This window comes from Scomber japonicus, chromosome 7 (assembly GCF_027409825.1).
Source record: "Scomber japonicus isolate fScoJap1 chromosome 7, fScoJap1.pri, whole genome shotgun sequence".
Classification (NCBI taxonomy): domain Eukaryota; kingdom Metazoa; phylum Chordata; class Actinopteri; order Scombriformes; family Scombridae; genus Scomber; species Scomber japonicus.
Genome location: NC_070584.1, coordinates 6,000,144 through 6,018,023, shown reverse-complemented (window position 1 = coordinate 6,018,023; position 17,880 = coordinate 6,000,144). Strand labels below are relative to the sequence as shown.

The window sequence follows — 17,880 nt, the reverse complement described above, 5'->3', positions numbered from 1 at the left end:
TATTGCTCTGTCACATTTGATGTCAAAAATATGTTTTTACCACTACACAAAATCAACACAACTCATTAAAAAAAGAAATGTGTCTCAGTATAACAACGTACCAACTTTGCTCAAAACAAGAAACTTTTCTCTTACAATGTGATGAGTTGACAAAGAAGTTGTCAAAGACGAAACTTACATGCTTAACAAAAATGTTTTTTCTTTTGTCATGGTGACAATAGAATGCTAGTTTTATTTATTTATGCTTCTATATATTAATTTCTCTATATGTGAGATGAATTTAACACTGTATTTGCCTGACTGGTTGTTACAGGTATGCTCTCTCTATCTAGTGTCTTTTGAGTTTGCTTTGTTTTCATGTGTTACCTGCAATATAAAACACTTTGACAGCACAGCTTCCACTCAGTCACGCACAACAGACACCAAATTACTGTTGTAGCTGCAAAAACAGGCAAACATTGTGCAGATTTGTTTAGATAGTATCTGTGAACATACCAATCATCCAATTATGACTGTGGTCCAGTGGAGGAAAATTTGACAGTGACAGTAACTTACTAGAAAAGTTGTGTTGTTCTTTGTTGTTGGCACCTCAGACCACATCAGCATCACTGAAGAAATCAAAAGTCTCCTCTGGTGAACCTGTCACCACACCCAAAACCCAAGTAATATTGTCTGCTGTGTCAATGTCATTGACAAAGATGGATAAAATGTCTTTTATTGCATGAAAAATTCAACCAGATTTGAACAGTGAAAAGGACAAATAGTCATGCCAGAAAAAAATCCTGTATATGCTACTGAAGTTATGATGTCATGCATATAGAAACCAGGCCATACTGAATCATCAAATGATTCATATAACAGTGTTCAATGTGAGAGTCAAGAGTTCGCTTATTTCAGAATGACATTTTAAAGCATTTTCACATTAAGTCTCTGCAAAGAAAAACATTTCAAACAATAACATCACATTTTAATTTTTGCGCTTTAAAAAAACAAACAAAAAAATACTCAGAAAACTAATAACAGGAAAGTACAATATGAGCATTACAATTTGGTAAAAGCAAGAGCGCCTTGGTAGCTGGTTCAATTCTGGCAAGAGACCTTTGCTGCAAGTCATCACCCCCCCCCCCCCCCCCCCCCCCCTCTCCCTCTGTTTCCTGTCGTTCTCTATGCCACCCACTGTCAACATAAAGGCAAAAAAGCCCAAATTAAATCTTAGAGAAAAAAAAGAGAAAAAGTTTGGTAAAAGCAAAAGTTTTGAGATTTCTTTTGGAACAGTAACATCACTGAGAACAATTTGTGCAAATTCCACAAGTTTTCCAGTATTGTCTATTCAAAAAGCACACAACACTGCATATTAGATCAACCTGTCACATTTTAAATAAATACTGTACACAGCAGACAGCTAATGGTCAAGTACTTTTTATCCAACCTGTGGGATGGAATCTCTCAATGCAATTTTTTTAACAGTAAATAATTTATGTAACTTCATGCTAATGTTATGTTTTACTGATATTGAAATAGTGAATACCTGCAGCCTCTAAACGTTAATCAAACAACCTGTATGAAGAAGTTTGTTAAAAAAAAAAGAAGTTTAAAAACCATGTTAGGTCTCAATGTACAACAGTGTAAAGTAGGACAGAGGCTGTTATTATCATGCAAGTATGAAAAAATACATACAGATTCCCAAGATTCATGCTGTGAGGCCGACTTATCATACTGTAACACAACAACAGGAGTGGGTAGGTAGGAAAAGAAAGTTCTGCCATGCCAAATTATGTTTACTTTTTCAGAATTTCTTCTAAATTCACTTCTGAAAATGTTTCAAATAACCATCCGTTGAACTGGTCAAATCCAGGGAACAACTGGAAAGCAACCATTGATTTGTTTTAAAACAGAATTTCGAAAGTATTTAACTTCCGTACTGTGACGTATTTCCGAATGACACAGGATAGACAAGTGGGACATAGCATTGATAGGTGGTTGTCATTGAATTATTATCTGAAATTGGTTGGTTCAAGCCTCAGTAAGCAAACATAATATTTTGTTTTTCAAGAAGAAACATGATTGGATTTTGATATAAGAATACAGGAAGAAAGAAATTGATTTTTTTCCTCCAATTTTTTAAACATATATTGTTAAAAAGGTGCACAATGTAACCGGGGATGTGATCTAAAGGGGTTAAAAATGCATTTTTCATTTCATCTCAACTTTGTATGATCTTGCCTATGGGGCCACTCTGAGACCTGGTGCTGATTGCAGTAAAATAAGTTAGTCACAGTGACAGCATCAATACATGTTTCATCCATCAGACAACACACAGTATACAGTTATTTTACAAAATGTACAAACATCAATCAGCAATACAACTGCAAAACAGGAATGCACTGGTCTGAAGTGTTAAAGATGGTGATTTGTAATCAGCTAGCAGGCATATTGCTAAATAACCTGTTCATACCTGTGAAAGGGTGACTTGTAGTCCACTGTCACTGATGTGCTTGGCTTGGATGTGTAGTACCTTTGTGTATTTCAGAATAGCACATGGTTTTTAAGCATTAAGGTTACAGAAAACATTTGGTGTGTCACCTCACTGTGTCACAGTATGCTTCCACTGTTGTTGTTTAGTCACTTTTTGTGCAGTCAGAAAAACTAAATATTGCTAGTAATTGTCCAAATGAGATACAGTATATTCAAACCACAGTATTAGTCAATTGACAAGATACTGCAGTTAGCTAGCTAACAAGTAGTGCATTATGAGATCTGGGGCTTAATCACATTTTTGGTGTAACATTTGACAAAACTTGTAAATTAAAGCGTTCATTTTTACTAATAAAAGGCACATGATTTAAAGCAAGTCATATTTTCGATCCCTGAAGAGTCGGTATTGCAAGTCTGCTTATATACAAATTGGACAATTAGATACAAATGATCTATCATTTAGCTTAGAAAATTTTGTGTATCAAATCTTTTCTTCAAATTGAGACACAATTTATAAAAACAAATGTATTTTTTTAAGACTAAAAGTTAACTTATTCCAATACATCATTCTGACTGTGGACACACTAAACATAAGATTATCAGGACAGGTAAAGAAGCAATTGTGGGCAATGCTGTTGGTATTTCCCCAGATGCTAAATAATTTCTCAGAAATTTTTAAAAGTATGAATTCCGGCAACTTTACAAAATTCAATCTTAGTAAGAAATGACTACATGTAAAATCTATACACCCATTCCACATCCTCCCACCCTTCTATCATGCTAAAAAAGGCTAGCACATTCAAACTATTACAAATATATTAAGGTAAGAAAGTTTTATCACCATATAAAAAGTGCTTTACTTATTGTTTTTGTCACAAACACTATTCTAACAAACATCATGCCTAACTACAAAAAACCCTGAAGCCCCATTTACCAACACTTTTAATATGAATGCTTAATCATATGATCATTTAAAAGGATTGCTATGCTGCCCATCCTGGTTTGCAGCTTTGGTTGGTACATTAATATGGTTACAGCATGTTTTTCTATACCATTTCATATTATTATTCTGGTATTAAACAATCACTATTTTTTTAATTGCTCAAGTCTTTATTCAGGCATGTGCCAGCACATCAGCCTCCCTAAATTCCTTGTCATGAGCAAACTGCTGCATAATGAGAGAGATCTATGAATGGTGGCATTAATTAGGGAGAGATGTGTGATGAATACAGAGAAAGAGAGATAATGCTGACTATTGCCAGCTGAAACATTAAGAGTTTGCAGAGTGCCGCGTAGACAATGAGAAAATGCGAGAGAATGAAAAGTGGAGATAGAGAGCATTTCTCAAAGCAATAGTGCATTATGGATCTAAATGCTTTCAGCTGGAATTGCTGATGTTGTCCCATTCTGCTGTATTACATCTAACTTTGCTTGTTTATGGCAGAGTGTTTGAGTGTTTTCACCTCATCTACTCTGGAAGATTGTTATTAATGCTACACACAGCTGGGTTTCTGGGTGGCCAATGGGTTTTGGTTGATTCCTGTCTCCATAGTGACTCAAAAACATGCAGCACTTCATTCCAATCGGCTGAGTCAAATGGGCGGACATTAATAAAAAGTCTATTTTCACATTTCCCCCCAATTGTCTACTAAATTTAATTGTTGATAATTTCCACTCTATACAATGCTCTGTCAATGCCAGTCCTCTATGTGCACACCACCTACCATGTGCCTCCTGGACTAACTGCTTCTCTACACCTGACAATGAGGAATTGTACCAGTTCTATCAGCAGGAGTAGCTGGTCAGAGCAACAAGGACATGTTCCCCTACCAGCTTCCCACATGTTAACATTGCTTGCCACTAAGGGTGTTGTTTCAGGGCTCCAGGCCAAGCCAGAGGCATTGATAAGCAGGTAACTGTTTAACGTCTGTGCCACTAGGACACCTTCATTACAGTCATGTGTAAACACATGCCTGAAGCAGTTTTTTTAAGTCACACACTAATTAACTCTAATTCACCCCTTGTGTAATCTCAGATACTCTTTAGTTACTCTTCGCAGACTAAGATGCAATTTGAACAAACAAGGTTTAATTTGTATTGCTTATTACATTTCTTGAATAACCTTGGTCAGTTATTGTAGACATAAGATGCCATGTGAATTTAAAATAACCAAAGTGTGTTGTCAGGTAGCCTCTTAGTAGAATAGCTTATTGCAATCATGTAATTAATTGAAGGCAAATTCTGGTATTTTTTCAACCTGGCCCTTATTCTCATAATTGTGTCCATTCTGACTATGGATCATGCAAACTTTACACTCACCATCTGTGTTGCAGACATTTCAGGAACTGCTATTTGAATCCAAATTATTGCAAACAAGGAAATAAGGCCCCTTTAGCTTTTGTAGCTAACTGCATAGGGTTATACTTCTGGGTAAACTTGCTGGTTAACCAAGCTGACTGTTTATTTAACCAACTAGATTTGGTCATCAACATATTGCAGTTTATTTGAAAGTTTTACACAGCTTGCACCATGGTCTCAATATACCTTTTCTTTGTCCGAGTCATGTATAATCTCTACAACTAAGATGATGAGTGCAAAGTTAGCACAACCCATTAGTTAAATGACCACAATGTTTTGAGAATGTAGCCCAGTTTGAAAGATACCATGATTTTCTGTTTAAGGACAGGGTTGAGTATTTAGTCAGCCATACCACTGCCTCACTGTGTGTACAACTCCTTACATTAACACCTGTAAAACCTTATTTGTCATGGACACACCTGTAGAGACAGAATTGTATTATTTGCACATTTTTTCTAAGTGTCATGAATGTAAAAACTCATTTGTCTTCACCAGGTCACTATTCCTGAATGGGTACCTTAGTTTGAAAATAACCAGCTGTGCTAGAATTGGACCAGGAGGGGATGGATGAAAGATTTCTAGACCACAGAGCAAGTGCCTGGTGAAGAAAAAGCAGATTCATTACTGTTCGGCTTTCATTGCTATTTAAAGGACCCAATGCGTCAGTATCTAAGAGCTAGTGTGCAACAAGCTGGTTTCAATACATTCATCAATCAGAAAAGAGCTTTTCTGCTAAATTCAAACATTCCACAATTCTAAATAGGAAACATTATTATTATTATTATAACATTAGGAAACACTGCATATAGTTGTCATTGATTGAATATTGGTTATTGAGAAAGAGTGAAATCATGGGGATAAATGACACAATGGACTGGGAGTTCCAATCTTTCTTTCTCAAACTTTTCCAAGACTGCAGTACGATGCGTTTTTTTGGATGAGCTCGGTCAGAGGGTCAATTATGTTTTAATAATCCCAATGTATTTGAACTTTATGACTTGGTCGATGGCAGTTTTTGCTGTTGAGTGCATAAAAGCTCATTGGCGGTGTCAGTGTCAGCCAAGATCACATTGTGTCATTCGGGTAATTCTCAAACAAGTCCATGCCAAAACACACCAGCCTCTCAGCTGAACGGATGGCCCGCAGGATGAGAGACAGGGATTGGTTCACGGTGCTGTGGCAAAACTCCTCCTGGTACGCAGAGATATGTTTGGCTGCTTTGCTGGTGACTTTGCAACGCAGGAGGGCTTCCTGTGAGAACCTGAAGATGGAAAAGTGGGGGGTCTTTCCTGGAAGGCTGTATAACAGGTTTCTATAGAGAGAAAATGAGAGAGGAGTGAGTCATTGAAAAACTAATTGTATACATGAAGAATATGACTTTGAAATGAAATTAGATAGATTTCCACCATCTGTGTTGGTTAAGAAAAAGGAAGTAGAACTCTTATCACTTCTTTATCACTCTGACAGACTGTGGCCAGAATCAGTTCATATTATACTGTACTGCAAATTCTCCTATAAAAGTCAGTGAACAAATCAAGTTTCAAGTTTATACATTTTTCATTCCAACCACATCTATTAAATACATATAGCAGAATGAAAGTGTGTTTCTCGGGACTGAAGAGCAAGAGAAAATAGAATAAGTAACTCATCATATCTAAGAAACACATAAGAACAATTACTTATGAAACTGGGAAGCTAGCACATGCAAATAAATGTTATTCATGAAGGGTGGGTTTTAAAATAAATATGGCGGGGTTGTTGCCAATCAATGCTGAGTAACACACCTGCTGGGTTTTTTTTACATTAAAAGTGTACCAATAAAGGAAAGAGTGGAAGACCTTTACTGTAATAAACTACAGGAAGTGCTGACTCTCACACCAATAAAGGGATCCTACATATAATTTACAACTCAAACAAGTGATTTGAGTGTTAAGTTACTCTAATAAAGTCTGATGAATTGCTGTTTCCTGTACTGTTGAAAAAGTACAGAGCCAACCTCTGAGTGCAGTGTTTCTTTAAATCCTGATTCAAACTGTTGAAAAGATGCTGAATATTAGTACAGATTACAAGTGATGGGCAGAGTCAACACTTATATTAAAGTTCAAGTTAAATAAAACTGTTAAGATAGTGTCCATGCACTCCTAGAATCAAAGAGACACAATGACCACTGAAACAAGGACACGGAAAAACTTTTGGGGTTTTGCCCTCCATTTAATTTTCTGTCACAAGCATGTCACAAACACGCTGTGCCACATGAATTATTGTCCTAAAAAGACCCCCCTCCCATCTGTGTCTCTTTGTCTTCCTGTCACACAAGTGTAGTACACACCAGCATGTGCACGCGCGCGCACACACACACACACACACACACACACACACACACACACAAAGCACATATATAAACACAGACAAGCCTTTGGGGTAGCACAGTAGTCATTTGTAGGTCAGAACGGCAGGGGCTGTGGAGTGTTGCTCTCCCCTGGGCTCAAGTACATTGATTTCTCTTAAAGTGGCTGAACAGACAGTCTTAGAGAATAAATGGAGTGATTCTTCATCTGTTAAGACACAGGGCGTGAGCTGTAGGGTGTGAAGGAACACTGACCTTCAGCACACACTTTAGACTCAAAGTCAGAGTATTGTGAGGATTCTGTATCTACTCTACCACATAACACCAGTATATGACCCCAGTGAGCCTGCTGTAGCCATGTGATTAATGGCTGTTAACGATATTGTAATATGTATTTGCTGATATAAGTGATTGTAGACATATTGAGCACGATGTCTACGTTTTCTTGTGCTGCGTCTTCTTGGTTTGACTTAGCTCATGACATAGATTTGAGCATGAACACATACAGTGAGTTAGCAGATTTTCTAAGTCGGCCACACTTTCATCTGCATTATCATACAATGATAAAAAATACTTCTGACATAAATAGAACAATAGATATCGATATGAGAAAGAATACATCAGCTGTAATGGATTGCACGCCTGAAGCAATTTCCAAGTCTCTGCAAGTTAATATCTCAACAATTTCAAAATGAATGGAAATCAGTGGCTGCCAGGAAGGTAACCTATCACCAGATATGAATGGTGGTGTTGGATGATTATATAAAAGCAAAATTACGGCACTTTCAATGACAATTTTTCACATTTCACATTGTTTTTTCAGGAGAATGTGCACCCAAAAAACATAAATGTAGTGCTATTACAGTGTTTCAACAGTATGTGTTTATATGGTCAATTAAACCTAACCCTAACCCTGACCCTAACCCATCTATTCTGTGTGCAGGTCCCTTTTTTCCATTGGTTTTGTGTTTTTCCTCATGTATTATGTTCTTGAATATGTCTTACAAAGCTTTTATCTTCAGTGTCATCATCTTTGCTTGGCAACAGTATAATCCAAGTTAGGGAAAGACTATGGCTATGGCAAAAATAAGTGCACTGTCTATGGTATGAGACTATGGCAGGCCCGAGTGTTATCTGAAAAGAAATAATAAAAGGAAACCAAAGGTAAGCACAATGTACAATCCTGATATACAGTACTGTTCCTAAGTGACGGAAGGCTCAAAGTGCCTCAGAACCAATGTAATCTCTTCTGTCCATATCCCCTAACCAGCAGACTGTCATCCACCATCTGTCTTTGAATATCCAGTTATGAAAGGGCATCTCAGAGCAAACATAAAGACATCTGCCATCGATTGGCGTGGCCCTCGGCAGTCTGACATCCACTCTTAATGGAGGCCACATCCTGCTCCGAAACACAGCAAATTGGGTTTAAGCTACACCCGCTGGTCCCAGGTGTCACTCATGCAGGAGCAGCAGTATCTACCAACACTGACAGCTGTGTGCTCTGTGTTCTGGTAGCAAGAGAATCAATTTGAGTTTCAGTTTCAAATTGAGGACATTTCAGCTTATCCTCCCCTTTTCAACAGGAAATTATAAGGTTAGGAAATGGCTTTAGGCATAAGGTAAGGAGGAAAATGCCTAATTTGACTGTATTTAGCAGGGACCTTGGATAGTTTGTGAATGATGACGCTCTTCTATTTTGGTGCTACATTGAATTTGGAAGCATATTAATGGAATAGATAAAGACTTTAAAGGTTGAGAATGTCCTTCTAGTAGCACAAGACTATATTTTAGGAAATTGGAAGTGAAGTCCAAAGAAAGTACAACGTACGAATCCTAACCCTAACTGACATCAAGTGTCTGCATTCAGGGCCTTAGTTTTGTTCTCAAGGTCAGCATATTGATTATAGAAGTCACACTTCCAAATTTTTCATCTTCCAAATGAGCATTATGACTTCAAAAACCAATATGGACTCTACGGACCAATTTGGAAGTCCCTGTTTCCATATGTCAGTATACATTTAGGATATTATCACTTTTTGAATATACTGACTTCTATGGAAATCTGTATGTTGATTTTATGTTACATTTTCAGGTCTTTCACATTTCACATTTAGTAAGCTGACTTCAATGAGCAATATCTCAAATTCGCTTCAAGCTAGTAAATTAATCTGGAGTTTAAATGACTTTTTCAAAAATATAAATGTATATTTACATTATATGATTGAACTTAGACAGATAAAACACAAAACAATACTATATGCCTATATGTTAGAAAACATTTGTACCAACGATCACTGGGAGATTAGGACCCAACATATAAACAGGTTGTAGCATCTAACATGAATTATGAACTCAAATGGGTTCTTGCACGTACATCCATGTCTAATTCACAATGGTGTACATCTCACTGTATGATTGAATGTTTTTTTTTTACCTAGTAAGTATCTCAGGATCTTGACTGAGGGTAAGATGGAGCATGAGGTCGACAGGCCAATCATTGCAGCGTCAGCATTAATGCAGGCATTGTACTAGACCATTGTAGTGAAGAAGGAGCTGAGTCCGAAGGTGATGCTCTCAATCTACCAGTCGATACGTCTGATTAAACACTCTTTTGAGTGTATTGTGATATGGTGTCTTTAGTTTATTCATTTATTTATTTATTTATCATTCTTTCTTTCAGTTCACCTTCTGTGGCTTTCCCTTACACTGGTATCTGTTTATATTGTTTCATGAACATCCCTGTGTGACCGGGCTGTGAAGCATGGAGAGCTCTTTTATTTAAAGCCCCACCCAAACCATTGATCCAGTCATCATGCGCCACCACCCAGCCAGGTAGCAATTGTGCACTACCCAGATTTATAGAAGCGACTGAACAGATATTCAATCATCCTTCTTAAAGGAGTGAGAAAGCCCAAAACAAACTTTGGAAATAAGCTAAAATCTAAGGCCAAGGACATTGGTATCATTAATATAATGTGTGCCACTTGATATGTCCATACATTTTCTGCATAGATCACAACATCACTGGTCTTTGTCTTAGGAAAGGAATTACATCACTTGACTTTGTCTTCCTCATCGCTCTTTTACCAGACAATTCATGGCTCCATGAACCAGGCAGAATGGCAACCCTACATGACTACATTGAAATGACAAACTATAAGAAACATTTTTCCACCTGAGAGTATAATTATTAGCAGCAACTTTTATCAGCTTGGATAGACTATTAAGTTTGGTCAATAGCTGGGAGATTGCCCCAGATATTGTAGGCAGACGACTGTCGTCTTGTACTTACTCTATGTGGGCCGTTATCATTTATAGACTGGACACTTTGTCTCAGAAAATGCTTTAATACCCTTTCCCCCCTAAATTGAGTGAGAAAATCATTCAAAAAATAAGCCCCATTTTTTTGTTTTTCGATTTTCATTTCAGAATAGGAAATTGATTCAAGAGGATGTGTCTTCTGAGTCTACACACTTAACGTTTCGAGGTTCCTGGTTATGACAACTGAATCTTTTTTCTCTCAGGCAAAATTGCTTTTTGCTTTTGTGAGTACTTTTCTGTTTTGTAAAATAAGACCTCCCTTTCCTTTTCTCCCCATGCATTCTGCCACATTTCTTTCACTGTTTATGATTGAAGTGAATTCTGACAGTCCACTTTGTTGGGCAATTTCTATTCTACCCTCATGGGCAGCATTTTTTTGCCAAGTAATCTGCTTCCTGATTTCTTTCCAAAAACCCATGTGTGCTGGTACCCAAATAAACCCACCTCACACCCTGCATTTGAATTCTGTATAAGGTTTGTCAAATCTCTGTCAATATATAAGGTTTGGAATGGAATGGATTTCTCTTACTGTAGTTAAGACTGCTGCTGTGAATCACTGTATTTGAGTTGTCTGGTTTATTGTCCTCTTCCCACCAAAGTGCCCATAATATTGCCTGCATCTCTGCAGTGAATACTCACATCTGGCCTGAAATTCTATGTCAATTCCTAATTCAGGAATGGTCACTCCAAATGCCATTTTCCCACTCCCCCAATCCTTTGCGCCATCATAAATATGTAAATATGAACTCCATTCTTGTTGCAGATAATAATTCACTTCCTTGATTATATCTCCTGATTTATTTGTCAATATTCGGTTTGCATAGATCAACTTCAGGTTCTGAAAGTAGCCATGATGGAACAACTGACCAACTGACTGAAGGGCATACATTAATATTTATAATACCAATTTCCTCAAGCCTAAAGTTTAGCTTATTTACAAAGTTAGCTTTGGCCTTTTTCACTCCAGTTCCATGATACGAGAGGTGATTGAATTTCTTACCAATTGGTGCTATTCAGCGGGGTAGCTCAACTGGGTAGCTTAACAGCAATCCAATTGGGCATTGCACGCCACCCAACCGGGTAACCCATGATGTCCAATTGGGTTGCTCTGTGCTGTCGACCTGCCACTAGGTGGCAGTGCAAGATGGCTGGATGGGTGGTATTCAGTTTTGGTGATGGGTTTCTGCTAACTGGATAAGGTGTTGTGCAGTTAAATGAAGTGGCTCTCCATAGTGAAACGTCTGGGCTAAAGTTCTGAAACGAACATTATATCAATCCGGACCAGACCGTCAATTATTACATAATATATAGATGCATATTCCATTATTTTTTATCATGTCTTGTGTGAGTGAACCTGTCCACATATTTTTCAGTACTCTGTGTGTACAGTATATGAAAATAGCTGTAGACTATGAAATTGAAATGGACATCAGAGAAGTCTGCTTGACCTTTGAACACTGGCAGTCATCTGGCAGTAGTCACATCTTTTGGGGCTAGGATTGAGGCTCTGGATGTAGACAAGCTGTGCAGTTTCTCCTATTCAGTCTATCTCATGCTGTCATGTTGAATAATATGTAAAACAATAAACTTTAGGTTTTGCGTTTTATTTATGTCAGTGTGTTTCTTTTGCATTGTTTATTTCTGAACAAGTATTTTCATATTTGCAGATCTATTTCCACTCTATTAAGATAGTGAATTCATTCACCATCAGGGAATGTAAAACAGGGTTTGTGTGTTCTATAAATCTGAGTGTTCTGATTGATATTTTTTCCTTTATTGATATTAGGCTAATATTATGGTAGTTACTGGTGCATTCATGGGGTTGGGTCACTGGGACACACTAAATTCCATGTTGGGCCCCAAAGTCAAGAAAGCAAGCATCTCTGCTGTGATTGTAAACATATACACATCTAGTGTCATCTTAAGTTATTCAGCTTTACAGTTGGATAAATACGACATTTCAATTTGAAACACATTTCAAACCCCTCATGGCACACACAGTGGGAAAACCCATTGGCCCAGTTTGTGGCCAAGAGAGCTTATTATCATGAATCTCATAGAGTGTCAACAGCAACTGCATCTTTGGGTTGAAATATTTACAGTCAGGTCAGGACTGACTCACCTTAACTATGGCCCATAGCAATCACATACATAGTGGATATGATCCTTTGGAAGGGCAAAGTGTTCAGTTTAAGAAGGTGACTGCGCATAACCACAAAAATACTAATCTTAAACATTGTTATGAAATGACTCTCCTAAACTGCTGCACACCCAAAATACCAGTCATGTTTTTCAGTCTTAAAAATGTACCTTAGGTTTTGTGGCTTCAAATTCAATATAAACCATCAAAGTCAACATTTTAAAAGACTATTCAGTGCTCTTAGTCTAATTGTCTTAGTCCTGTGAGGGAATGGTAACTTCCTTTATAAATGAGTGCTATTAAGCCTTAATGCTTTCCAAGCATGATGGAGCAGCTAATTTTAGCTTGGATGCTAATGGTAGTCTAGGACAATTAAAATGTCTATTACTGCCATAAACTGTGAATAACACTGAGCAGCAGAACCCATTTATTCTGTTAGAATGTAGTAGAAAAGTAGACAGCTAAAGAGCTGGGGGGTGAGGGGGTTAGGGGGGGGGGCACTGTGCCAGACACTGTGTGGATGCTAAAATCAAACAGAACAGAGGTGGTACCATTATGAGATAGAAATATAGTCGCTGAGAAAAAGTCCCCCACTATCAGTCAAGGTCAGCTGTCCCCCAACTAAATGTGATTTGATATGATTTATTGTGTTTTTTCTTTAGCTGAACAGTTTGACTAAAACAACCTCACCAACTAATCTGGAGCTCTCACTTTCTTGCACTGTAGAGACAATGAATTACTGCTGCTCTGCTTGGAAAAGATGCTGCTTGGAAAAAATTCAAGCACTGTTGTGTGTAAATTATTTCCTCTTCTCCCCATTTTTGTCAGCAGGAATAAAAATGTGTTCACTGTGAAGCGCAGGTTTTATGTTACATTATGGCTGTACTGCTCCGTATGTAGAACAAGTTGAAAAAGAAAGGGAGGCTTGTAGCGCAAGACAGATGGCTGATGGGGGATTTAAATCACTGCAGCACAGGACTGCGTGTGATTTAGGGACTGTATGAAAATTACAGTCATGGGAGGGGGGGGGGGGGCAGATAAGAGGGATGGTTATGTATTTTTTCTTTTTTGATGAAGGAAAGTGAGTCAATATGTTTTGGGTGAGGCAAGGAGGATCTTGTAACTTTTCAACATCCCAATTTATATTTTACTCCATTCTTCCCTTGTGAAATTAAAGGATGTGTTGAATGTGCACCACACCATGTGACTCAATTCATATTTATAATTCATATTCATTTGTAATTGGATTCCAAAACAGGACAACAATAATGGTATGGTTTGAGCAACTTAGCAGCTTTAAGTCTAAACAGCACTTAAACGGCAAAATCAATTGATTTAAATTGAAACGCTGAGATCATTGGATTCCCAAAGTAAATCTGCATGAATATTAGGCTGACTTTAACTTTTGCAAACCTTGACACCACGATTGAGCTGTTGACCAACACCAAACTGTCTGGACAGTGCGGGTCTGAGGAAATAGAGACCAGAAACTCCAAAACGGAGGTAACTATCTGCACTAATGAGCTCTGTTGCGCTGCCGCTGTAATTTAACGTCCTCTGTTGGAGTATAAACTGAGACAGGAATCAATGGTACAAATGTCAACTGAATAATCTATGTGAATTCCTATCTAGCTATGTACAATCCCTCGATAAAAACACCAGGGGAGAGTAAGCAGAATGAAGCCTGGAGATAGTGTGACTGACTAGCACTGACATGTTATCAGTTGGCTAGCTTTAGTAGTTACCACCAAACCCTGCAAGTGCTTCCAAACACCATCAAGCTTCTAGAATCACATATTTCGTGAGGACAGGTAAATGAATTTGACTGTGGAATGCTGTGAAAGTCAACTAAAAGAGCTCATCTGTACCAGAACGTATGAATGTACACTGTATACAGATTCCTCTCTCTTCTCTCATTTTTTATTGTTTGGAACCTGCGAATGGGGCGAGAATATTGCAAAGCTGAAATCCATCAGTACCGACAATGATGCTGCTTTGCTGGGCCCGGTTCATTCTTTCTTTCAGCTGCAATAGCCATTTATTTAACAGCTTTTTACTCTAAAATACAGAGTTGCTGTCTTTTTCTCCATTCTGTTTGCAATATATTTATGATTTTGAGATGTTACAGGGATGGTTTCATATTCATTCTGTATAGAAACTAAAATGCTGTGGAGGTCCATCCAACCTCACCACCCAAATGATATTTATACAGTCTCTTATTGTAACTCTTATTGTGAATGGCAAATTATATTCTAGGTTTTGGCCACAGGAATTACCATCCTAAAATTAGTAGTGCTTTCCAAATGTTTTACAGGCAGAGCAGTAACTGTTGGGATGACTCATGCCTCTGCCAGCTTCATTCTTTTGTGTTCAAACAGGTGTAACCTTGCTCCTTTTGCTTTTGCCTGTCAGCTTGTTCTGAATAAGCAAGTGTTTCCACCACATACATTCATTCTGCAGCAATGCAGTACTTGTGCTCAATATTGACTTATTTGTCATCATCACACACTCACAATAAAATTTTATGCACACCAAAGAATGGGAAATGAATATGTGTAATGATTAATAAAAGTACTTTCAGCTCTCAACATGAGGCCACTCAGTTCTCCTTGATTTAGGCATATATTGAATTAGATATGGTAAATGGTAAATGGACTGTACTTACTGTATATAGCGCATTTCTAGTCTTTACGACCACTCAAAGTGCTTTACATTACATGTCATTCACACACATTCATACACTGATGGCAGGAGCTACCACACAGGGTGCCATCAGGGGGGAATTTAATCATTCATACACCGTTGGCAACGGGAGCAATTTGGGGTTAAGTGTCATCATCATCAACATCATTTTGGACTGGAGAAGCCGGGAATCGAGCCGCCAATTGGAGGACGACCGCTCTACCTCCTGAGCCACAGCCCCCAAAGATAACGAAGATAAGAATCCATTCATCTCACTACAGAATATTCAGGCTGTTACATACACTATATCAGAATAAGTTCTTTGTTCATCCCATTTGAAACCACTCTATCCAACTTATAAAGCATTACCTGTCAGCTGCGGCATGTCACCTCACTAACACTTAGCTTGCTATCGCTTTTGTCATTTTTCATTCATTCATGTTACAGCTTGAACTCCATTAAAACACAATGTGTTAAGTATGTTAGGAGGAACCTTAGTAAAAGAAAGAATAATATTCTTCCAAAAACTAGCTTAAACCATTCATGGTTCATCTACATACAAGATGCTGACTCAAACTTATGAAAGTTAATTTTCCACAAAATATTAAATATAATTTTGCCTGACTTCATGTGTATCTGTCCAATTAAATTTGAATCCTAAAATTTGGACACTATGTGTTAAAAGGGCGATATGTAACACACAGTCTCCACTCGTAATAAAGCTGAGTTTTGGCACTTTAATGTCGTTTCCATTACTTTTTTTGAAGCACAGAGCCTGAAGAACAAAATGAAGAAGAACATGAAACTTTCTAGATACTTACTGTCTGAACTGTAAGTGCAGATGGTCTGCCTCTCTCCACGCACGGAAAAACATTTAATAACTCTAACAATTATTATTTTAATGCCGAGCACAGCATCTTTTTGCACTTTATTCATGCCAAACCATTTCCTACTTACATCTGTCGCTGTATGGCTCTATGATGACTTGGCCTTCACAGCTGTAGTAATAATTCCTAATTTTTCGGGTCCCCGAATCCAAATACTGACAGTGCAAAATTTGGGATGTTTTTTTCTGTTGATTTCTAACAGCAGGATTTCAAGCTTTGCAGTGAGACATTCCTCTTTTCACCTTTGGTTGACTTTTTGTGAATGAAACTTACCCATAAATGGAGTGGAACAAACAGCCTTTTATAGCAGTGTGGGGCAAAAAAGTTTAAGCAAAGAATTTACGACAAGTTTATGCATTTAAGAGGCAATCAGTCGTGTAAATGATTTGTTAAAATGATATTAAATGAAGGCAACATACAATAACTAAAAAATGTTTGAGTAATCCTTATAATTAACAAAAGTTTTAAATGGCCTTTGGTTCAACACAGGTTTATGCTGTATACTGTAAGGATTATCTATTAACCTGCAATGTAATAATGACATAAGATTACATTGTTACTTGTAGACATATTAATCTGTAAGAAGGAATCTGATGAGTAACAAGTAATGGAAATGTACATTTTTTCATCTATGCATTTATGCAACAAGAACAGCTGGTCAGTGTTGTAGCCTTTGAGGTATTTGGCCATGGTGCTATGGAGCTTTTTTTCTTATTCTTATTCTTATTTTTTCTCTTTCTTAGGGTCTCCATTTGATTTGAATTAGCAGAATGTAACTAAATACACTCCAGTACAGTGTTCAAATACTACTCAGATGAACTTTGACTGTTTTGCAGGTTTAGTGCGATACTGGGGATGACTATATTCCATCACCTCCTACTTCTCTACACCAGTGTTATAACTCCTCTCCTACCTGTACACTCCAGGTGGAGGATGTGGGATGATGAAGCTCTTCTCCAGGTCACGGAGAACATCATTCAGCATCCGCACGTGGGAGGGGTCTCGCTCTTTTGGGTCATTGGCTGGTCGCATGGTTTCTGACTGGAAGAAAGCTGCGTGGTCTCTCAGAGAGGAGGCTGAGGACAGCAATGCTGGAGACACAGCGCTCTTGTCTAGACACACATACAGAAAGAAACAACAGAAACATCACATGAAAAAAAGACATAATGTAAATCTTTGTCAGAAATAGTTGCTGCCTTAATTATGTAAATGTTAGTTAAGGTTACATCATCTTTTGTTTTTGACACTCTGATATGATTAGCACCTGGTATTAACATGCAAACTGTACCTGGGTATCTACAGGAAAATAATGGAAATGCAAGTCATAACAGCACAGAAATCTGGATGCAATCAGATTGGCCTTCACACTGTGATGTCAGCCAGGTTTAAAAGCAGTTTAACCTCAGTCTAAGCCTCTTCCATCTTGACCTGAACGCTCAAAAGCTCCCGATGACCTGCAAGATGATGTTCATGTGCTGGAGGCTGGTAACACACTGCTCTCAAACATGAATATTTTCTAGTTTCTTTAGCCTTCTAAAGGGTAATCTTCTCTGTAATGTGCATAAACTTCCATTTCATCATACACAGAATGCTCAACCATATGTTTTCATACGATTTAAACATTCATTAGATACAATAAGTGACTGCTTTCAGAGTCAAGGACCAGA

The 17,880-nt window shown here is 37.8% G+C and overlaps 1 protein-coding gene across 1 annotated transcript in view; it reads right to left on the bottom strand.

The window, feature by feature from the left end:
- Nucleotides 1-5,898: 5,898 nt before the first annotated feature.
- The window catches only part of LOC128361769 (inactive N-acetylated-alpha-linked acidic dipeptidase-like protein 2), a 323,766-nt gene continuing 311,784 nt past the window's right edge, over nucleotides 5,899-17,880 (bottom strand). The window contains exons 16-17 of the mRNA XM_053322323.1: nucleotides 17,127-17,325; nucleotides 5,899-6,145 (exon numbers count right to left, since the gene is read on the bottom strand). Coding sequence (XP_053178298.1) covers nucleotides 5,899-6,145; nucleotides 17,127-17,325 — 446 coding nt within the window. The remainder of the gene's footprint in view (nucleotides 6,146-17,126; nucleotides 17,326-17,880) is intronic.